This window comes from Acomys russatus, chromosome 2, assembly GCF_903995435.1.
Source record: "Acomys russatus chromosome 2, mAcoRus1.1, whole genome shotgun sequence".
Classification (NCBI taxonomy): Eukaryota; Metazoa; Chordata; class Mammalia; order Rodentia; family Muridae; genus Acomys; species Acomys russatus.
This window is the reverse complement of record NC_067138.1, coordinates 35,908,509-35,932,169: the sequence shown is the minus strand read 5'-3', so window position 1 is coordinate 35,932,169 and position 23,661 is coordinate 35,908,509. Positions and strand designations below refer to the sequence as shown.

General features: G+C 43.3%; 1 protein-coding gene across 1 annotated transcript in view; it reads right to left on the bottom strand.

Moving 5' to 3' along the window:
• Positions 1–7,717: 7,717 nt before the first annotated feature.
• Positions 7,718–23,661, bottom strand: part of Rad54b (RAD54 homolog B) — a 71,149-nt gene continuing 55,205 nt past the window's right edge. Inside the window, exons 9-14 of the mRNA XM_051160325.1 lie at positions 19,444–19,734; positions 16,081–16,256; positions 14,657–14,918; positions 12,726–12,792; positions 12,357–12,557; positions 7,718–7,972 (exon numbers count right to left, since the gene is read on the bottom strand). Of these exons, the coding sequence (XP_051016282.1) occupies positions 7,761–7,972; positions 12,357–12,557; positions 12,726–12,792; positions 14,657–14,918; positions 16,081–16,256; positions 19,444–19,734 (1,209 nt within the window). The 3' untranslated portion in view covers positions 7,718–7,760. The remainder of the gene's footprint in view (positions 7,973–12,356; positions 12,558–12,725; positions 12,793–14,656; positions 14,919–16,080; positions 16,257–19,443; positions 19,735–23,661) is intronic.

Below are 23,661 nucleotides of genomic sequence, written 5' to 3'. Positions count from 1 at the left end.
ACTGAGACATGATGGTTCTGTTTTCATCCTTTTCAAGACTTGCACACTGATCTCCACAGCAGCTACACTAGCGAGTGAAGTGCCCTCTTCCCCCTAACCCTCGCAATATGTATCATTTGTTTCCTTTTCCTTTTTAGACAGGGTTTCTCTACATAAGCCTGGCTGTGCTGGGACTATGTGGGCAGGGCTGGCATTAAACTCACGGAGCTCTTCCTGCCTCTGCCTCCCGAGTGCTGGGATTAGAGGAGAGTGCCATCGCCACACCCAGCTGTCATGTGTTTTCCTGACTGCAGCCATCCTCACTAGATGAAATGGACTTTCAGGGCAGTTGTAATTTGCATTTCCCGATTGGTGAAGGAAATTAAACACCTTTTCAAGCATTCGCTGGTCATTTGTAGTTCATCTTTTGGGAACTGTATAGCAGATTCAACAGCCCACTCACAGATTAGATGGACTGGTCTGGGTATTTAATTTTTGCAGCTCTTTATACATTCTACATGCTAACCCCCTGTGTGGGGTATGGTAAAGGCTGAGCTGACAGAGGTGTTCAGGTTTATTTCTAGGTCCTCTGTTCTTTTCCACTGACCAACCATCCTGTTTTATATGTTTTAAATGCTATGGTTCTATAGAGTATATAACAAGGCTTCCCTGAATGGTTTCCTCCAAGGTTCTGCCATCCAAAGGGCTGAGTGCTGAAGATTGGAACAGCCAGCCCCTGTAGTAAAGCTGACAGTGTCTTCTTCGCTTGTGATTGAATTTTAAAATGTAAGAGAATTCAAAGGGTAGAAGCTAAAGTGGCAGCTACTGCAATGGTTTTGCTTATAGCGGAAAGCAGTCATCGCGACATTAACACTGCCACAGTGCTGACACAAGCCCCCAGGGATCCACATTTGGGCTGTTCTCATGACAGATTAATAACGGTGACATAAACATCATAGTCTAAAAGTTGAAGACAAATGCAATAGCCAAAGCAGACAAAAATGTGCCCTCTTTGCAAAGCCTTGTTGGAAACTACTTTGTCAAAGCTCACTTGTGCTTCACCCACCCTTATCACCACACACACACACACACACACACACACCCGCGCTTTGAGTGGCTGAGTCTCCATCCCTCGTGTGTCTGGCCTCCTACTGCTCAACCCAGGCAACTCTAGTTCCCTGCGCTCCTTTCTTGGTGTCTACCCTTGGGAGGAATGGCTTACCGGATCTCACGCTGACAAGTTAATAGTAGTTAATGAGAACTGAGTGAAAGATGGCATGTCATTTGACTGGGCCCTTAGGAAGGAGACCTGTCATTCTTTTTTTTTTTTTTTTTTTTTGGAAAGATTTATTTATTTATTGTATATGAGTGCTTTATCTGCAGAAGAGGACATCAGATCACACTGCAGATGGTTGTGAGCCACCATGTGGTTGCTAGGAACTGAACTCAGGATGTCTGGAAGAGCAGGCGGCGCTCTTAACCTCTGAGCCATCTCTCCAGCCCTGACTTGTCATTCTTTTGACTAAAATGCACTAGTGATTCTAGGAGTCTGTCTACACAAACTAAGAGTGTGAGTTCCCAAGGATTCATGGCAAACTGCTGGCTCAGGCTTGCATCTGAGACATAATCAATCATGTTACTAGGCATGGTGGTATTTTTTTTTTTTAAGATTTATGTATTTATTTATTATTTGTACAGTATTCTGCCTGCATGTATGCCTGCAGGCCAGAAGAGGGCACCAGATCTCATTATAGATGGTTGTGAGCCACCATGTGGTTGCTGGGAATTAAAACTCAGGACCTTTAGAAGAACAGCCAGAGCTCTTAACCTCTGAGCCATCTCTCCAGCCCTGGCTTGGTGGTATCTTTTGTTACTAGTGCAGGGAGAGGCAGTAGACACATTGTGAGCGCCAGACTTTTTTTTTTTAATTATAAATATATGACTCCCAAAACATATAATGGTCAAATTGCATGTAACACTCCAGGTTTTCAAGTTGTATAACAAACTCCAATAAAACATTGTCTAAGTCAAAAGGCTTCCTCCACAGTATTTTTTTAATAATAAAAGCTGAACTCTGAATTGGTATTGATTTTTGTGGGCAACAAAGAGGGAGTCTTAAGGATGAAAATTTCAAATGTCTCAAGGGAAAGAATAGACTTAGCTAGTCTGGAAGAGAGCCATAGGAAACTGGCCCTAGCTTCCAAAAAAAATCTATATAACACAAGGAAGGAGAAAATAATATCCCTTTACACCAAATCATTTGAATCACTCCTTGAACACCAAAATTAAATCAGCATCAAATCCCTCTAGGACACATTAGTCGCCTGGGATCAAATTGGAGAAACAGTGCCATCTGCTGGTTGTGTGTGCGTTCTGCAAGCCCTAGAATTGCAACACAAGATCAAGACAAAGTTGCCTGGGCAGTGGGACTGTGGGTCTTAATTGACACTCAAGTGAAATGCAGCTGGAGTTCACTTGCTTTGTTATTATACACACACGGCTACAGTGGGGACAGAAGATGGGCCTGCCCAGAACTTGAATTGCAGGGCCCGGAGGCATACCTGCTTTAAACTTAGTGATTCAGTGCTAATGAGAAGATGATTAAGTATATTTACATTGTCACTTAAAAACAAGATCATCAGCATAAAGCTGTATAAAAGGCACATGTGTGCAATTAGAAATGAATTCTATGTTACAATTGCTATTACTTCTGGCTTAGTATTCTGTGCTGTGACAAGAAATCACAGCCAAGGCAACTCTTATAAAGACAGCACTTAACTGGGGGCTGGCTTACAGCTTCAACAGTTAGTGCTTTATCATGGCAGGGAACACAGCAGCACACAGGCAGGCAGGATGCTAGAAAAGTAATTGAGGGCTAGATCCTGATCCACAGATGGGGGGTGGGAAAGGGAAGGAAGAAAGGAAGGGGAGAGACAGACAGACAGACTGGGGCCTGGCATGGGCTTTTGAAACCTCAGAGCCACCCCTAGTGACACACCTCTTGCAACAAGGCCATACCTCCTGACAACACATCAACTGGGGACCAAGTCCGTGGGGCTGATCTCGTTCAAACCACCACACTATTATTACCTACTGTATGGCAGATTGATAAAAATCATGGAAGCAAAATGATTCTGTATTCTTTGGGTGGTTTTGTCGTTGTTTGTCTTTAAGAAAGACTTTAGCTTGGATTATGGTTCCAGGGGGAAGGCGTGGCACCCGGCTGGCATGATGGCAGGAAGCTGATCATACCTTCAACGACCAACACAGCAGACAGCAAACTAGACACTCTCATAGCCAACTGCCAGCGAGACACTCCCTCCAGCAAGGTCCTACCTCTAAGAGTTACATAGCCTCTCCTGAGCCAAACTTGCAGGATCAAGGCTCCGGAACAGCAAGGTGGGAAGTCATCAAGTGGGAGGACCAAAGAGGAGAAAGAAAGGAACCAAAAGCAATAGCTGGGACCAGGAGGTCTTCACTAAGCTGCTGGCTTATGCCAAGTATGTTTCTAAGAAATATAGTATCAGCCAGGTGGTGATAGGGCATGCCTTTTTGGTTTGTTGCTGTTGTTGTTTATTTTGTTTTGTGGTTTGGGTTTTGGTTTTTGGTTTTTCAAGACAGGGTTTCTCTGTGTATCCTTGGCTGTCCTGGACTCGCTTTGTAGACCAGTCTGGCTTCAAACTCACAGAGATCTGCCTGCCTCTGCCTCCCAAGTGCTAGTGTTCCTTTAATCCCAGCACTTGGGAAGCAGAGGCAGGCAGATTTCTGAGTTGGAAGCCAGCCCGGACTAGAGGGAGTTCCAAGGCAGCCAAGGCTACACAGAGGAGCCCTGTCTCAAAACAAAGCAAAACAAAAATACATCATACATACTATTTGTAAGAGGACAATGGCCAAGGTCAACAGAAAGCTAACTCAAACAATGCCAGCAAAAAGAACACAGGATACCTCAGACACAGCTGCTTAGGGACTGATAACCACAAACCAGAGAAAGAGTCTGGTTCCCAGAAACTGCACTTGACTCCTCCAGTAGTTTGAATAAAGATGGTCCCACTGGCCCATAGGGAATGGCACTACTAGGAGGTGTGGCCTTGTTGAAGTGGGTGTGGCTTTGGAGGAGGTATGGTCTTGTTGAAGTGGGTGTGATCTTGTTGGAGGCGGTGTGTCACAAGATGGTGGGCTTTGAGGTCTCAGAGGCTCAAGCCCTGCCAGGAGGTGGCTGTCATTTCTTGCCTTTGGATCCAGATGTAGAGCTCTCAGCTCCTCCTCCAGCATCACGTCTACCTGCATATTGCCATGCTTCCCACCATGTTAATAAGACTACCCTTCTGACACTGTAAGCCAGCACCAATTAAATGTTTCCCTTCCTTTATAAGAGTTGCCATGGTCACGGTTTCTCTTCACAGCAACAGAAAGCCTAAGACAACTCCAAGCAACTGGCTCCAGCCCTAGCCTGGCCTTGCCAAGTCCACTCCTGGACAAAGACCCAGAACTAAAGTTCCCTTTGTGCTTTCGTCAGGCCATCTGGGAAAGCCTTGGGTTGATCTGGCTCCTCATAGTCCCCAAACAGGGCCACCAGCATAGGAATACCTGAGCCTATGAAGAACATTTCTCATTTAAACCACCACATTCCACCCCCTGGTCCTCACAGGGTCATGGCCACATCATAATATCAAAGGCATGTAGTCCAACTTCAAAAGTCCCCACAGTGTTTCAGTCTCAAGACTGTTTAAAAGTCCAAAGTCTCTTCTGAGACTCAAGGTAATCCTCTAAGTGTGTGTGATGGGTGGGGGCATGCATGTGGGTCCCAGGCTTGTGCAACAAGTAAGTGCCTTTACCCCTGAAACATCTCCCAGTGGCTTTCTGGCTTTGGGGGAAGGGGGTAGAACATAGCTCTGGGCTCAGATATTAGTCTAGTACTTTAAAATGGAATCTGTGAACAAAGACCCCAACAGGCCAGTAAGGAGGAGGTGAAACACATCAGTCACTCAAGTTCTAAGCAGCTGCCGTGTGCTTGATCACAGGCTCCTGAGATTGAAGAGAATCACAAAATGAAATCCTTGTCTGCAGGGAAGTCAGCCGAGTGGAAGGGCCCAAAGCAAGTCAGCAGTTAAGAGAATGTGTAACTTGCCACGGAGCAGAGTCGATGACTCAGAGAACACAAAGAGAATTTTTCTATCTGTAACCCAGATGTTAACAGGACCTCTCGACATCTGAAAGAAGTAAGCCTGAAGATCTTCTGAGTCCCAGAGAGCTCAGCATCTCAGTGCTCCTCAGCCACTGGGCTCCCATATCACACAGGTTTGTCCCATGAAACAAGGGTTCTCTCAGAAGCTTGGCCTCTTCATGGACACAGGAGACTGTATCCGTAGGATAGCAGTTCAGACTGGGCTGAGATGGAGAGGCTACCTCCTGTATGTCTTAGAATGAAGATTTCTAAAGAACATAAGGCATCTATTTCTTTTCATCCAATGTTCCCATCCTCAGGTTTCGGGGTTTCATCGAACCCAGTCAGCTCCTTCTACAATCTCTTTGTCTTTTGTCCTCTTTATCGTTCTTCAGAATTCCAAACTTGTCTCCCTCGGCCACATCTGACAGCAACACTCAAAGTATATTACACATTACAACCAGTCACAACAAAATCATGGTACTAGCACAAAACAAGCAAGTAGACCAGACAGAACACAGGACCCAGAAGTAAACCTACAGTCCCCGTACCCCTCGAGGCACACTAGGGACCAGGCTCTTCCCTAAGGTCCTCCAACCGCCAGGCTCCACCCACAGAACACGCTTAACTGCCATAACTGCTGGACCCTGCCCTGCCCACAGAAGAAGCCTAAGCTCTGCACTTTGAAAACCCACCAATCCTGTGATTCCATGGTCGGCTTCTCCCTGAGGTGCCTGGACGCCACCAGACAGCAAGCCAAGAAGGATGAGGCAGAGTTCGGAACTGGGGGGGGTTGGAGGGACAGAGGCCCATAGGATTCCAGTCCTCCTGGGGGTGTCAGGAAAGACCTTCTCCGAAAATGAAACAGCATCTCTTTTACATTATTTAGTGAAACGGCTCGTGAGCACCTTTATTGATAAAACAGTTCACGTTCCCTTGTGTGTGTGTGTCCCACGGTGAACAAGCACTATTGTATAAACCTTGAGAAGCAGGAAACGGTTTGGGGGCGGGGTTGAAAGCATTCCATTGGTTGAGGCTGGCATACTAGTGATGCTCTTATTTACCGGTGGCCACCTGGTTGGGGGTCGCCAGGTTTACATGCTCCGAGGATGGCACAAAAACAGAGTGTGCTGCCCCACTCCTGCCAGTCTCACAGTGAGATTTTAAATCTCAAGTCTGAGATTTTGGGGGCTGAACGTGCTCGACCTTGCTAGTTCCTTGCCAGTTCCCCTGGTGGCACGCTCACAAATCCCTGCCATGGGACGCTCCCCGCCCCCAAGAAGTCCTATGTAAACCCTGTCTTCTGCTCAGTTCTCTGCTGCTTCCCACCCAACAGAGGCAGCCACCCTCCTTAAAAAAAAAAAAAAAAAAAAAGTGGGGAGGTTGGGGGGGGTAAGTTTGTTTTGTGGTGTTACTTTGTTGTATTCCTTGGCCCCAACTATCTCTCAGAATAGAGCTGTGATAACTTTGACTGGAGATTTCCCTGAGGAAACCTCCCCTTCTCTGAGCAGAGCTGTGACACTTTTTCTGGGGATACCTTCCCAGCAGCTGGAGCAGAACTTCCATATGGAAACCTTTCCCTCGGAGCTGCAACCGTTTCTGTTTCTAGAACAGCACTGGATCCAGGTCTCGTACTCTGCACAAAATCTATTCAAAATCAAGACCTGGACGGCTATAGGGGAAAACAGAGCCTTCCAGAGCCAGGCACCGGCAGGGCTTTAGTAACAGGAAACAACATTAAGGACGACAGTATGACATGAGGAAGCAGCTCCAGGCATGCGCTTTTCCCAGCTCAACCGCCCCCTCCCATTCCTGGCTTGCTTTCCCTTCCTTGGTCGCCATTTCTAGACCCATCAGCAAAGACAAAGGAATCCCTCACCAGAGTGAAGGGCAGCCTGCGGGATGGGAACTCTTTGCCAACTCCTCACTGGTGATTCAGACCCAGGGTACATAAAGAATCACAAATATTAAACATTAAAAAAAAAAAAAAGCCTAAATCATCCCATCAATAAACGGGCCAATGAACTGCACAGACAGTTCTCAAAAGAAGAAACAGCTTAGCCGGGCGTGGTGGCCTATGTCTTTAATTCCAGCACTCAGGAGGCAGAGGCAGGCGGATCACTGTGAGCTCGAGGCCAGCCTGGTCTACAAAGTGAGTCCAGGACAGCCAAGGCTACACAAAGAAACCCTGTCTTAGAAAGAAAGAAAAAGAAAGAAAGAAAGAAAAGAAAGGAAAGAAACTAAGAAAGAAGAAAGAAAGAAAGAAAGAAAGAAAGAAAGAAAGAAAGAAAGAAAGAAAGAAAAACAGCTAATGAATACTTGGGAAAGTGCACTGGCCTTAGCAATCAGGGAAATGCAAATTAGGCTGCTGACTGATGCGCATCAGCCATGGGCTGCGCATGAGCAGATGCAGGACAGCACATTATTAATGGTTCATTCTCAACACTGAAGGATAGACTCACGAAAGCAAACAACTCGGTTTTTATTGTACTTAAATTGGCATATATTAAAACAGTTCACTATTATAATACAAATACTTTTATTCATTTTCAAAATTACATTTAATTCCTATATTAATTTGTGAAGGACCAAAGGAATGCTAGGAAGTAGTCCTTCATTAGACAGCAGGAACTTGGTTGGTTATATTCTGGAAAAAGAATGATACATTTTCCCTTATTCGTTCGAGAAATGGGTCTGTAAGACTTAAGTGGTCTCCAGAAAAATGCTTCCACTGCTTCAGTTGTGACATGGACAGAGGCCTCAAGGAGTTAGACTTCTGAGGGCCGAGCTGGCACTGTCTAGAGGTGACAGGGGGTTCCAATGCATCATCTGAAATGAGTGAAACAGTGAGACTGCCTCTGTACAAAGCCGTGTGCTGTTTCACACCTGATCCCCACAGTTCAGACTAACACTGAACACTCATCTTGTTACAACTACTGATGGGCTGCTGACTGTGCGCTCAACAAGCCACTGGGCCAGCCTCGGAATCCAGCAGCTTCATGGTCTCGTAAGAAAGATACACATCAGACAAATAATTTCCCAAAGAAAGGTTTACAAGTCCACAGTCCATCATCTCAGGCTGTGGGACAGAGCTGAGGACAGAGTCACTGTGTGAGGCTTGTCCCATGTGCAGAAGGCCCTAGCTCCAGCACCAATGAATAAACAAGTCCTGTGGCTTTGTTCCATGTTACAAGTTTGCAAACACAAGGACCTAGGTCAGACTCCATATTCAATTCATTCATTTCTGCAGCAAGCACACTAACAGGCTATGAAATGCGTCATGAAGACCACTGCAGGTAACACGTGCAGGTAACATTTCTTTAAAGATTTGCTTTTATTCTTTTGAATTCTATGGTTTGTATGTCTGCATGTGGCTGTGTGCATGTGAATACAGGGACCCAGGGAGGCAGAGCAATCACATCGCCTACAGCTGGAATTATAGACAGTTGTGGGCCACCCAGTAACACTAGTAAGTTATCTGACAAATACATACTTGACTCCAGGAAAAAGGTGTATAAATAGAGAGTATGTAACTACTTACACATCTGTAGTGTGGTACTCATACAACGGAAGATGCCACAGCTGAGGGGAAAGGAACTCACTCCTATCTCTAAAAACCTAGAGAAAATGTACTGTGTTCACGTCATTACACACCTCCAACTGCTTTCACACCACACTCCTTTGAAATTACGGCCTCTTTCATAATAACTATTGCTACACACACACACACACACACACACACACACACACACCCCTGCTGAGTCCAATTAGTACGGCTCATGTGTACATATGCTAAGGACTGAATATTTTTAAATAAATCATGAGTAAATAAATAACAATAGAAAATATGAAGTATTTAAAAATGAATAAGAATATCGCATTTATGGGACTTCACATAGAAGAGAATTTAAAGGGTTTAGAACCATTTTAGAAAATAAGTTTGGAAATCATTAAGCCATATCGGACAGTGGTGGCACATGCCTTTAATTCCAACAGAGGCAGGAGGATCTCTGAGTTCGAGAACAGCCAGGACAGCCAGGGCTACACAAGAGAAACCCTTTCTTGAAAAAACAAAAAAGAAAAAAGAAACTAATAGAAAACCATTAAGCCAAGTGTTCAACTGAAAAAACAGAAAAAGGAACCAGCCACTGGGCAAAATGTCGTTTCTGCCACAGACAGAATTCTGTCTTAAAATGGGCAAGCTTGGATGCAGGCAGAGTCAATGGCCAAACTCTGCCAAGGCAGGGTAAGCAAGTCCTCAATAGTTCCTGCCTCACAAATATCTCTGTCAGATACACTGGGCCTGAAGGCTGCAGATGATGATCCAACATTATAGAGAGTTTTCAGTGACTGTTCAGGCAGCAAGCTGTCTCTGTCATCTTCCCATTTGGGAAGCTGCTAACCTGCACTTCCTGTTTACTCAGGTAATTTTTATTTCTTCTCAAGTCTCTGACGGGGTTGAAGACCAGACAGTTTAGCTTTATAATTAAGCTTACTTGTTTAGGGGTTAAAATGTTTTTAGGTCTAGATAGATGTTTTAAGTTGATAAAGATGAGATATGATAGATACTGATTTACATTCAGATTTTAGACGCACCAAGATAGGAAAGATGTTTTCTTCAAGGTTGCCAAATAAAAATAGCCAAAACACTATGAATATAACATTTATATAATTCCTGATTGTTTTGTGGTTCTTCTTGCTGTAGGTAGTTTATTGTATATATGTATAATAATATAAATGTATATGTAAAAATTTTTAATCAAAAAATAGAAAAAGAGCATTACATTAAATACACTAAAACAGGAAGCCAGGCCCAGTAGCTCACGTTATAATCATATCTACTTTTTACTTGGGAAGTAGATATTCTAAGACAAAAGGCTTTCAAGTTCAAGGCAACTTGGTGAGACGATGCCTCAAAATAAAAACTAAAAAGAAGGTTGTTGATATAGCTCAGAAGGAGAATGCCTGACTGAGGTCCTAGCCTGAATCCCTAACTACCATAGCAAACATAAATAAGTTAAACAAATAACAGGAAAGGGCAGACATGGTGATACATTCCTATAATCTCAGCACTTGGAAGCCTGGGGTAGGAAGATGTGTTCCAGGCTAGGCTGGGATAAAAGGGAATTTGAAGCCATCCCAGGCTACCTAACTTGACTTTTTAAAATAAAAGAAGAAAATTGAAAATATTTATCTGATTTTTTAAATCTACCCCTAAGGCAGGGATAATATCACTATGTATGAAATAAAGGCCAGACTGGTCTACATAACAAGTTCCAGACCAGCCAGAGCTGTAAAATAAGATGCTATCTCAAAACCTAAGCAAGTAAAATAAAATCCACCCCCTAATAAATATATATCATTATAACTGAAATAAAATTATGATTATGCATGATCATATCTATTAATTCTAGCATGTCTAATATAAATTTGAGAGTATTTACAATTTATATAAACTAGACTTTACACTATATAAAATATTAGCTTTGGGTTGGGCTTGTAGCCTGGCACTCAGGTAGAATGCTCACTTAGCATGCTCCGGGCTCTGGATTCAATCTCTAAAACCACAAAAGGAAAGGCATATGTATATGATGTACGTATACTGTGTGTATCTGTGTATGTGTGCATGTGTACATGTACATGAATTTAACATGTATGAATGTTTTGTTTTTGAGAATTTCACATAAGTACTGACTCATATCATTTACACACCTCTAGCTCTTCCCTTTAAGAAGTTAAAAAAGAATAACTTCTTAAACATCACAATATTTCTTTTATCTTTTACAGATTAACTTTGTAATGTATGTGTGTGTGTGTCTGTGTGTCAGGTGAGTATACGTGCACATTAGTGGGGAGTACATTTGCACTTTGCACATACAATGTACACAAAAAAATATATGCCTAGTCTGTTACATGATGCTAGGACCCAAACTCCAGTCCTCATTACTTTAACTGCTGAGTCATCTCTCTAGCCTCTAACAATACATTTCCCAAGGGACTCTCCATCCCTGGACAGTGTTTACTCACACCCTACTTCTGACCTAGTTTCCCTGTAAACAGTAGCTAGGTTCAGGCTGACTTGTTTATTGGTTTGTTTGCTTGTTTTGAGACAGGGTTTCTCTGTGTGTCCCTGGCTATTCTGGACTCACTTTGTAGACCTGGCTGGCCTCAAACTCACAGAGATCCACCCTTCCTCTGCCTCCCTGAGTGCTGGGATTAAAAGCAAGTTCCACCACACCTGGCTGGTTGATTACTCTAATCACCACAAAGTCTGGCACCATTATAAATAAATCTTACATGATTTAAACAAACAATAGGTAATTCTACTAAGTACAGGATTTTTATGAAATTACAATAAAAATTTAAAACATTTTTCTTACTCAAAGCCATTCTACCAGGCTTTGAGAGATTTGCCAACGTAAGTTATTTTTTCACACAAGTCTTAGAAATAAGAAACTAAACTGAGCCAGGCATGGTGGTACACGGCTTTAATCTCAGCACTCAGGAGGCAGAGGCAGGTGATCACCTGGTCTACAAAGTGAGTTCAGGACAGCCAAGGCTACACAGAGAAACCCTGTTTTGAAAAAGAAAAAAAAAAGAAACTAAACGGAGCCACATATGGTGGTGCACGCCTTTAATCCCAGCACTTGGGAGGCAGAGGCAGGCGGATCACTGTGAGTTCGAGGCCAGCCTGCTCTACAAAGTGAGTCCAGAACAGTCAAGGTTACACAGATAAACCCTGTCTCAAAAAACCAAAAAGAAAAAAGAAAGAAAACTAAACAAAGCATACGGTTCTACTAAAACTTTCTCAAGTGTACAGCTAGTAATTGCCCCACAAAGGGAGGCGGGGCGCTGGTATGAAGAAAACTGATATACACAAATGGCAGGTGTTTTTAAGTTACTCTGCGTTGGCATAATGTTCTTGTGGACTGTGCAGTTTACCCTTGTTCATTCAGATGCTGAATTTTCCATCTCATTCTCTGGATCAATCCAGACATGCATTGTGATGTTTATTCTCCAGTTTGTCTTAACATGAATAGATCCCATTCTTTCTGTGTGGTTATCTGGGTATAAAGCTGGTTAAGGAGTAAATGCTGATACCACTAAAATAATAATTCAGTATTAAATATTAATATTCCTTCAACAACTCTTTAAATGTTTTCAAAGAGACAAATTGACTGCACTGTAGTAACAGAACCAACACACAACTCACCAGTGTGATCTTTTCCCCCTGTGCACGCACAGTCAAGGAGGTCATGAGTAACGCACTGGGAATTTTCATGTAATGTGAACAAGTTTTTCAGCTCTTCCACTGAAAACTGGATATGTTCAGATGACTTAGTGAGGTCCACGACTGCCCCAGAAAGGCCTTGCTTACTGATCTGCCTTTGATAGATCTTCTCCTCTATTGTACCTGGGGAGAAAATGCGTGGCCATTAGATTTCCTTCTTGTGTCAATTATTTGTGTTGGGAAAAACATGTATGCTACTTATTGTCTGATAAAAGAATAAATTCTAGATACTGAAGCACAAACTAACAAAAACATTAAGAAGATACATTTTTGTGGTGAAGGTTTGTTTACCTGTAGTCAGGAGTCTGTAAATATGTACAGGGTGCTTCTGACCATCTCGCCATACTCTAGACATAGCCTAGACAAAAGAAAAATTCTGAGCATAGTAGAAACTGAGCGCTCTTGCCACATAAACAATTTTCAAGAATATATTTTACTATTGGGAATTCTGCCTTTCGCTAATAGCTCCAAAAACCAAAGTCAGGTGTCAGCAAGATGCTCAGAGGTAAGAGTACCAGCCTGGCACGCCCGTTTGAGGCCCAGAGGCTACACTGTAACAGAACCAGCTCCTGCAGGCTGTCTTCTGACCTCCACACACACAGCCCGGCCTACACTGCCCACACACAGAATGTGCCCTCTTTACATCTCTGACCTGGGTTCAGAGAGGGAGGCTGAGCACGCACGGAGGCACATGAAGTAGCTGCAGGAGTGCCACACAACAGTGACACAGGAGCTAAAATAGTGATAAAACATCAAAGAGCAAGTCTGGACAGCCAAGCACAGCCTGGGCATGGAGGGTCCAAGCAGCTAATAAACATCCCCTGAAAATTCCTTAAGGCATCTGCAGTCACTGTGGGCTCCCTCTAGCCTAAGGATGAACAGTGATGCTGTGCAGCCAAAGCTCCCCACCAAAGGCTGCCTCTACCTGAAGCATACCAGCAGCACGTGCCCGGACAAGAGCTGCTACGCCCTTAATGCCCTTAATCCTTGAAGCTTGTTACATATAATGTATGCACGTGACCATCCCTTACCCTTACCTTAGCAAAACAGGAAAGAAAACCACCACCAGATACAGGACAATGCCAGCATGCTTGACCATCAATTGCTTTCCACATAAAGTTTACAAAAGAAAATCCCTCAACTTGTGAGATAAGGATTTTAAAGAGTGGGCTGGAAAAATGGTTCAGAGGTTAAGAGCACTGGGCTGCTCTTCTGAAGATCCTGAGTTCAATTCCCAGCAACCACATGGTGGCTCACAACCATCTATAATGAGATCTGGTGCCTTCTTCTGGCATGTGGGCTCACATGTAGGCAGAATACTGTATAAATAATAAATAAATAAATCTTCTTAAAAAAAAAAAAAGATTTCAAAGACTGCCAGTCCCAAGATGAATAAACCAGAGGCCACTTAAAGAATCCATAAAATGTCCTGCACAGTGGCAAACACCTGGAATCCCAGCACTGGGAGGCAGAGGCAGGTAGATCTCTGTGAGTTCAAGGCCAGCCTAGTCTACAAAGTGAGTTCAGGACAGCCAAGAATGTCTCAAAAACCAAACCCCAAAACCAAAACAAAACAAGAAGAACCAATAAAGTGCCTGCTTTCTCTGTGTCCTAGGCAGCCTGGATCCTGAAATCAGTTATTCCCTTTTCCTCAACTCCTTCCTCTCCTATGGAATCTTAAGTCTTAGAGTTCGTGCTCAGAGCAGTTTTCATTCCTGCAGTCAGCCTTCACGGTTCCTCATGCTGACGATCACACCCCGCTCCACGTGGTGTAAATCTGGCGTCCAGAGGGAATGGCGATTGAATAACTCATCAGGCAGTCATAAAGGCACAGCAGCTCAAAATGTGAGAGTGGACTGCACACTGAAGAAAAACATGAGCATCTCCAGGATGTTTCCTAAGTGAATGTCTCCTTACTGCAGCCGACACAAACCCACCATAGCATCCACAGCAGGTAATGTCATCCCCGCTGGTCACCATCGCCCTGCAAGCCTAGCTGTACAGTGTGACATGAAGCCTGGGTTTGAATTCTCATGCTGGAAGGAGAACAAATTTCCAAAGCTCTACATAAAGAAAACGTAGGTTACTTATATCCATATGTGGAGATGTTGTGAAGATTAAAGAGTGCCTGCCACAAAACAGGAGCCCAATGCGCAGCACCAACCCACACACCATCATCCGTGTGTATTCACAGTGTCAGCTTAACGCCCACACGCTCTTACCTGGATGTCAGTAGCTGGGTTCCAATCAATGTCATACAGAACCAAGTGAGATCCTCCAGTAAGATTAAGTCCCACACCACCAGCTTTGGAACTTAATAAAAAAATGAAATCAGTAGAGTATTTACTATTGAAACCATCTACAATTTGCTGCCTTTGAGAGACTGGTGTTTGGCCATCAAGTCTTGCACAAGCATATCCATGACGCTTGCATACTTCTTCTAAAATATTCAAGGTTTGTCTGTAGTTGGATACCAAAATCACTCTGTCAACGAAAAAGAAAATTTTGTTACATACCATTTTAAAGCCTATCTTGTATTTTTTTTTTTTAAGTTGAAGGAAAATAGTTAACACTGACATTACAGGAGCAGCAGCAGCATTGAAAAACTAAACCACAAGGATCCTCCCTTCTTTAAAATTCTAAATTTCCAGCTTTAAGGGGCTGAAGAGATGGCCCAGAGGTTAAGAGCACTGCCTGCTCTTCCAAAGGTCCTGAGTTCAATTCTCAGCAACCACATGGTGGCTTAGAACCATCTATACTGAGATTTGGTGCCCTCTTTTGCCCTGCATGTGTGCATGCAGGCAGAGTACTGTATACATAATAAATCAATCTTTTTTAAAAAAGCAAAAATTAAAACAAAAAAGATGGTTGTACAAAGAGTTTGCTTCCTTCATCTCTGAAGTTGCCCTAAGAAGAGCCGAATAAACAAAATGCAAAATAATTTTAAAAATGAACAAAAAGCAATTATATAAACAAGGGAACTTTTAGCTTCTTTTTGGGGTTGGTTTTGGTTTTGGTTTTTTGAGATAGGATTTCTCTCTGTAGCCTTGGCTGTCCTGAACTGGATTTTTAGACCAGACTGGCCTCAAACTCACAGAGACCCCCCTCCCTGAGTGCTGGAATTACAGGCATGCACAAAGAAGGGAAATTTTATATGCAAAAAATAAAAGAGGGGTAAAACAGGGACTGGCTGCCTTAAAAGAGGAACACGAAGAGAAAGCTAATGCAGAGCAGGGTTCCAGCAAAAATCAACACAGGCTATTCGTACCTCACAGTCCTTTCATTTTTAATCATCTGCGTATGCATATGTGCGTTTGAGTACAGGTACCCACAACGGCCAGAGAGGGTGTCAGCGCTCCAGCAGGCAGTGATGGGCAGTTTAGTTAGCTCCCTGATGTGGGTGCTGGACACCCAACTCAGGTCCTCTTGAAGAGTATAGTATGTACTCTTTGCCACAGAGCCATTTCCATAGCCCAAAAACCTTAAAATCTTGCTGTGGCTCTTTAGAAAGATGGAGTTTAGAGCATCAGCACATGGAACTGCAGGTCCCACCTCCATGTGACTAGGTGACTTGCAAAAGTCCAGGGAGGGGCTGTGGAGGCAGGATGCGGGGACAGTAGCATGAATGGCTGGACACTGGGCTTACTTTTCCGTGGGCCGAAGTTCATGGATGACGGCCAGGAGCGTCACTAGCACCTGTAGTTTTCCTGACTCGTTCTCAGAGAACCGCAGAGGGTTGTAGCCAGCAGGGAACACAGTCAGCAAGTCTTTGCACAGATTCCCCTCTTCATTTGCATCACAACTTGAGCCAAGGTCTTTACCCTGTTCAAATGTGAGTTAATATTGGTTTGCATTTACTGTTTTAAGTAAGGAGCAAAGCTTATAGGGCAGCCCAAGATAACTGAAATAAATCTTTGTAGGTCACAATTGCCATTTCTAAAGCAGTACCATGCCTCCCACGGAATTCCTAGACCTTTCCAAACCCCCGGCATTCCCTATGAATACTTCTTACTCCACTCTCTTCTTTCCTCCCTGTTACTTTTTCTCTTGGTTAGTAGATGGCTCACAGCATCTCCCAGATGATAAATTAAAACAAGCACAACAGTTTCTTGAATCATATCAGTTTCTTCCTAAGAAATAATGATGTCATCAATAAAGTAACAAAAATTTCTCTTATACCACACTTTGCTTATTACCAGAATTTTTGGTGGAGAGATATGCTAGATATTGAGGCCAGGGCCCCTATTTTAAATCATTACTTTTATTCCAAAGTGATTTCAAGCACCTTTGTAATTCCTCCCTAAAAACACCTAGCTGACATAGAAACACGAAGGCTGAGACTAGAGGGCTGATGGCGACCCCTCGTTAGGGTGAATGGTCAGGGCTGGCCGGGCTCCTCACTCCTACTAGCTTACTCAATTCCCGCTTTTTCTGAGACTTTGTTCAGTCTCTCCCACTGCCTTCCTGAGAGGCGTTTTCCTTTCCTGTTGTTATCCTCAGTTCTATAAAGACTTGAGGCCTGATGCAAACTCATCTGCTCACTCAGGGTCTCAAGCCTAGAGAGACCAGACTGGCCTGGAACTCCCTAGATAGTCTAAGCCTTGAAGGCCGAGACCCACCTGCCTCTGCTTCCTGAGTGCTGAGATGAAAGGCACATGCCTCCATGCCTGCCAGTTTTGTTTTGTTCTGCTTTGTTTATGTACACTATATTCATCTTTGACCTTATTTAGATGCACATTTTTAAATATACATTTTTAAGAAGATTTATTCATTTATTATTTGTATAGTATTCTGCCTGCCAGAAGAAGGCACCATGTGGTTGCTGGGAATTGAGCTCAGGGCCTTTGGAAGAACAGACAAGTGCTCTTAACCTCTGAGCCATCTCTCCAGCCCATCTATATACATTTCTAACTCCCCTTATGTTCATGCATGTTATATTCCCTTTTTAGTAGTACTGGACAACCCTTTCTGAGTACATATTTAATTGTAACTTGGCTTTCAACAAGAAACCCACATAGGTAAAGTCACTTGATTAAATGTCTGTAGAACTTGAAGAATTTGTATCTGGTTAGATCCACATAAGATGCCTATAATTTGAAGAAATCTTGACCCAGGGTTTAGTTTAAATATATGAATATGCTGACACTGTAAAGAACTGACAATGTGGGGTGGACGCACACATTCACATACACTACACACATATCCGCCACATACATATCAACACACAGAGAGAACATGCCAAAAAATTCTAAATTAAGTGATGTATTCTGAGCCATCATCATTTCTTCCTTTTAAGGAAGAATTTTTGGCTTCTATTCTTCCTGGGCTTCACGCCCAACAGGCTTAATTTTTACTGGTGTATAGAGAATCTGTTTCTTTAAAAATTGCTTAGTAAATTGTTATAATCCAGCCTTCCGCAGAGTTACACAAAGCTCACTTCTCTGACAAACTGAGTGATAGGACCCACTGTAGGATGAGCTTGGAGACTTCCGTTAGAACAATCCACTTTCCAAGTATATATTTAATGATCTCTGGCATAAACTAGCACCCACAGTTTTTGCTTGGGAAGGTTATTTGAGACCATATTTTGACTTTACTGTTTAAAGAATTAAAGCTTTCCATGCTGAGCTGGAAATACCATTGATGAGTATTGTACAATTTTCTTAACCAGGCATGCTGCTGGGTTCTTCCCATAATTTGTTGTTAAACTGTCACAACGATGTCATCATGAAACAATTATTTCACTGCATTCCAGATAAGAAAACCAATGTTTAGCGATAAACTGTAAGTACACAATTCAGCAGAGTTAAATAGCGATAAACTGTAAGTACACAATTCAGCAGAGTTAACGAATTAGAGCATGGTGGTGCACGCCTGTAAGCCTAGCTGTCGGGAGGTAAGGCAGTGAGGACCAGACGCAGGGTCATGGCCACTACACATGGAACTCAGGGCCGACTGACTGCATGCCGTGCTCTCTCAGAGAAGAAAATCCTAACCACGCTGCAGGCAGTCTTACAGTCGGCCACAGCGTGCAAGCCGCTGACTCACACCTATAAAAGGAATCCAACCTGGGAAACGTTCTAGAATGGAAACATAAAAAAATATCTCTGAGTTCCTATGTCATTTCTTCCCTCCCTCCTTCCCTCCCTCCCTGCCCCCCCCCCCCTTCCTTTGCCTGAGTTTCTCTATGCAGCACAGGCTGTCCTGGAACTCACTCTGTAGACCAGGCTGGCCTCAAGTTCAGAGATTTGCCTGCCTCTGCCTCCAGGTGCTGAGACTAAAAGTGTGAGCCGCAAAGCAGGGATGGAAGCTGAGCACAGTAGCAGCTGCTTCCTGTCCCAGCTGTCCTGACGAAACAGAATACAGTCTGGACGAAACAGCAAGACCCGCTCTTAACAAAAATAGGGATGGCAGTGATAGCATTTATTCTAGGTAGTGTGTAAAAAATAAATAAAATAGAAGCAGAAAAACATTTCATTCTTGGAATACAGAAAATACTTAATGACTATTAGCTAGTACTATTAGTAATACCAAAAGGTGGTTTTCTCTGGCTGCAGAGTATAGTGATTTTTATTTTTGTTTTTGTTTTCTTCCTGTTTTGCAATGGAGTCTTACTCTGTAGCCCAAGCTGTCCACAATATCAAAGCAATCCTCCTGCCTCAGCCTCCTGCATGCAGGTGTTACAGGTGTGAGCTCTATACCAGTTTTATTTATTTTCTTTTTCTGGATTTTCTGAATGTTCCAAATGTATGCAGCTATCACGTTATTATTCATTTTATAAAATGAAAAGTATGTTATTTTAATGCTAAGTTCTGCATTTGCTAGCATCACCTAAAACCAAATGACTGCACTGACATTAAACAGGGAGGGAGAGCCATGGCAAGGGCTGGAGGACTCTACCCCAAGCCCCACGGGAGGGGCTTCTGAGCATCTCAAACCCTCACTAACGCCTCTCCAGGCCGAGCACAGCCTACCTTATCTCAGGCCTGGCAGTTTCCTCTCGACTTACCTTCACAGAGCTGAACAGAAGGCAAGGGTGATTGCACAGTTTTTTTAGGGCTCCTATGCAGATGAGATGAGTGCTATTTTCCAACAGTCCTTGCAGACAAAACCTGACAGACTGGGAGCTCAGCAGCTTTCGGTAGAGCTCAATCTGCAGCGCTCCTGGTCGGCAGAAGACTACGTTCTCTGTCTTAGGGGGAAGATACTTATTGATGACTTCCTGAGTTCTTCTAAGGATAAAGCGTCCAGTGAGGCACGTGAGTTCAGCTGCTCTCCTCTCTCCTAATTCTTTTTCTTCCTATGGAAAAAGGAACAGACTTAAGTGTTATATACAAAACTATCTATAATATGGTAAAGTGAACATTAATTATTACATAATAATAAATCATCAGTAATTACTTCCATTGGATTTTAGAAGAGGAAGGGGTGACTTCTGAAGACAAAGTCCCACTACAAAAGCTCAGGCTAAAAAAAAAAAAAAAAACTCAGGCTAACCGGAAACACCACACACCACGGCCTGCTCTTGAGTTCAACCTTCCTGCCTCTACCTCCAGAATGCTGAGATTACAACACACCAGAGCCACATCAGACCATTCTCAACAGTGGAAAGAGAATACAAGTACGGGGTAGAAACCCAATCACAGTCTTGTGGAGCATAACTCAATACTAGAGTATATAGCGGGCCCTGGGTTTAACTCCTAGCAGTGAAGAAAATCAAACCAGAAACCCAGCACAATCTTTTATATAAATATATTTTTCCCTCCCCTACTTCTCCCTCTAACTCCTCCCAGATGAACCCCAATTGCCCCACAGCTCCCAACTTCTCATCCTTTAAAAAAAAATAACAACTCTGGTGGTTCGAAAAGAATGGCCCCCACAGGCTCACGTATTTGAATGCTTAGTTACCAGGGAGGGGCACTGTTTGAAAGGACAGAAGGATCAGGTGTGGCTTATTGAAGACATTTGGGTTTCAAGAGCCCGTAGCAGGCCCAGTGTCTCCCTCTCTACCTGTGGATCAGGATGTAGCTCTCAACTACGCCCCCAGCACCATGCCTGCCATGCCTGAAGCCATGCTCCGCGACATGATCTTAATGGACTAAGCTTCTGAAACTGTAAGGAAACCCCCAATTACATGTCTTCCTTTATAAGAACTGCCTTGATCAAGGTGTCTCTTCACAGAATAAAGTCACCCACCAATTGCAATTGTGCTGCCCACATACTCATGGGTGTGGGCCATCCACTGGAGCGGACCTGCCAGATGTCATGTCCTCTCTCCCAGAAGCCATCACCTATCATTAGCTCCTCAGCTAGGGTAGGAGTTCATGAGCCCCTCCATGAAGGACTGCTGACTGGCTTGCTCTTGTGCAGAACCCAAGGCTGCTAGAGTCCATAAAGGATGCAGTCCTTCCATGTCCAGAAGACACTGTTTTGCTCTGATCCTCCCTAGCCTCTGGTTCTCACAATCTCCCCACTCTCTCTTCTGCAATAGCCCCTGAGCCTTGCAGCAAGGGGTCTGATATAAATGTCCCATTTGGGCTGAGTACTCCCAGACAGTCTGCGAACTCTGAGCAGGTGTGAGTTTCTGTGTTAATTACCATCCACTGCACAAACAAACTTCTCTGATGAGGTCTGGGCCTGCACTGAACTATGGGTACAAAGATAAAAATAGAAGAAAGTTAGACACTGCATCCGTTTAGCAGAGTTGTAGTAGCAGGCTTACCCCCGGGGCCCATGTGCTCCCCAAGGAGAGGCTCTTGCCTGATTTATAATACCCGGCATGTATCTCCTTCTGAGGATCAGGCCTTAAATCCAAACAGAAAGCAGTTGGCTACTGTTGTCAGGCTTATGCTACTACTGCACCCGGGAGATCCTGCCACACCTGCTGTTACTGTAGCTCACAAGGCTCACAGCAAAGTAAGACTTGATTATTTTTCTCTCCCAGGAACCTTATTATTGCTTGGTTACTGACACCATGGAAACCCTATTCTGAAAATAGGTTTTCATGTAACAGTTGTAATAACATGCATCTTTAAAATCACCAGCAAATTCTCTTCCTCTCAAGGCTCAGAGAACATCTTTGAAGATCCAGGAGAAAGACTGTATGCCAGAGGTGGGGGGAAAGAGGGCAAAACAGTGAGAGACAGGACCAGTTCACTCAGGAACTCATAGCAGCTATGGCTGCCTGTGCTACATCAACCAGTCAACAATACAGCACGGTTCCAGGGAGGGATCCCAAGCCCCAGCTGTGCTCCAGTGAGTGGCCTACACTCACGCATATAGAAGCTGCACTAATGGATTCAGTGGGTTGTTTTTTAGAAAGACATGCAGTTGGAAGAAAGGCATGGGGCTATCAACCCACAAGGTGTTAGCAGGGCAATGTGTGGAGTAAATATGACCAAAATATATCGTACACAGATATGAAATTCTGAAAGAATAAAAGGATTTTTTTTTTAATTTTGCTAGCATAAAATACTGTTGACGCTTTCAAAATCATTATACACTGTTCATTATAAAAATGTATATTTTAGGGGGCTGGAGAGATGGCTCAGTGGTTAAGAGCACTGCCTGCTCTTCCAAAGCACCCACACGGCAGCTCATAACTGTCTGTAACTCCAAGATCTGACACCCTCACACCGATGCACATAAACTAAATTTAAATATTTTTTAAAATGTATATTTTATGTCAAAATATATAACATTAATAAAATATATGCTTAAATTCCCTATAGAATCTTTTGAGCACACAAAACTTAATAAGGAAATGTAAAATATATATATACACACACATATATATATATTCCCATATAATGAAATTCCCCTTATATTTTAAGAGTTTAATTTTTATTACAAATGTAATAGAGCCCTTGAAGAAAGATAGAAACTATAGTTCTACACAGAGATATAAGAAATCTAAAGTCTGTTTTTAATCAACCAAAAGCAACTACTGTTAAGCTAGTGAGACGACTCAGTAGGTAAAAAATGTTGACTCAGGTATAATCCCAGGAATGATGAAAAAAAAGGACCAACTCCTTAAAGTTGTCCCCTGGCCACACACGTGCCTTAGCATGTATGCTATATACACAAAAAGGAAAAATTTTAAAGTCCTAGTGCCAAGATTTGTATTTTTAAGGTAGCATTTCTCTGTAAAAATATGCAATACTTGTAGCAAGAAACACAATCCCAAACAATTCAAGTCCACACACAGAGGGAACTAGTCACTTCGGCTCACCTTTGTGTTCCTCTAGTGTATGCCTCCTAACCCTGACCCACTTACAGTCCCTAAGATATGTGTCAGATCGGGAGTGGCAGTGCACCCTTTTGATCCTAACACTTAAAAGACAAATAAGGTGGATCTGTGAGTTGAAGGACAACCTGGTCTAAACAAGTGAGTTTCAAGTAAGCCTAGGCTACATAATAAAAACCTGCCTCAAAAAACAAACAAACAAACCATGAGATCAGTAAGTGACTAACATTTTTAATAAAGCATGAACATTTTCCATGCAATTATTAAATATTCACAAAGCCATTATTTCATACTGTTTCTGATTCATGTAACATGCTTTTTTAAATGTATATGGAAAAATTACCTTTGAAATTTAACTTCTCCAGAACCAGATGTGGCACTGGGGATGGTGCTTGGTTTTTAGACTGCTTGTGTCATCAGTGGCCCATGCCCTGTCTCTGTTACCACCCTCCCCCGCCATCCCCTGTGTAAGCCCTAGGTTTGATCCACTTGGCACCTAATAAAACTGTGTTTGTGGCACATACTTTCCCAGCACTGAGAAAATGGGTGGATCAGTTCTAAGTCAGCCTGAGCTATAAGAGACTATCACCACAACAAACAAACAAACTAATAAAGTTGGATTTGGGGTATGTATGTATGTTGTTTTGGGGTTTTTTGTTTGGGGTATTTTTTGCGGGGGAGGACGAGGAATGAGAGAGGGTCTCACTACGCAGCTCTGGCCATCCTGGAACTCACTATATAGACCAGGCTGCTTGCCTCGAACTTAGACCTGGCCCCGCCTGGTGTGCGCTACCCCAGCCCAGTGGTGTGTGTGTGTGTGTGTGTGTGTGTGTGTGTGTGTGTGTTAAATAGAGTCATACTTTGTAGCCCAGACTGCCCTAAAATGCGCAGCAATCTGGCCCCAGCCTCTAGATGCTTTTTAATAATGTTTTCCTTACAATTTTAGTAAGTGTTCTCCTTAGTGATACATAGAATGATGGT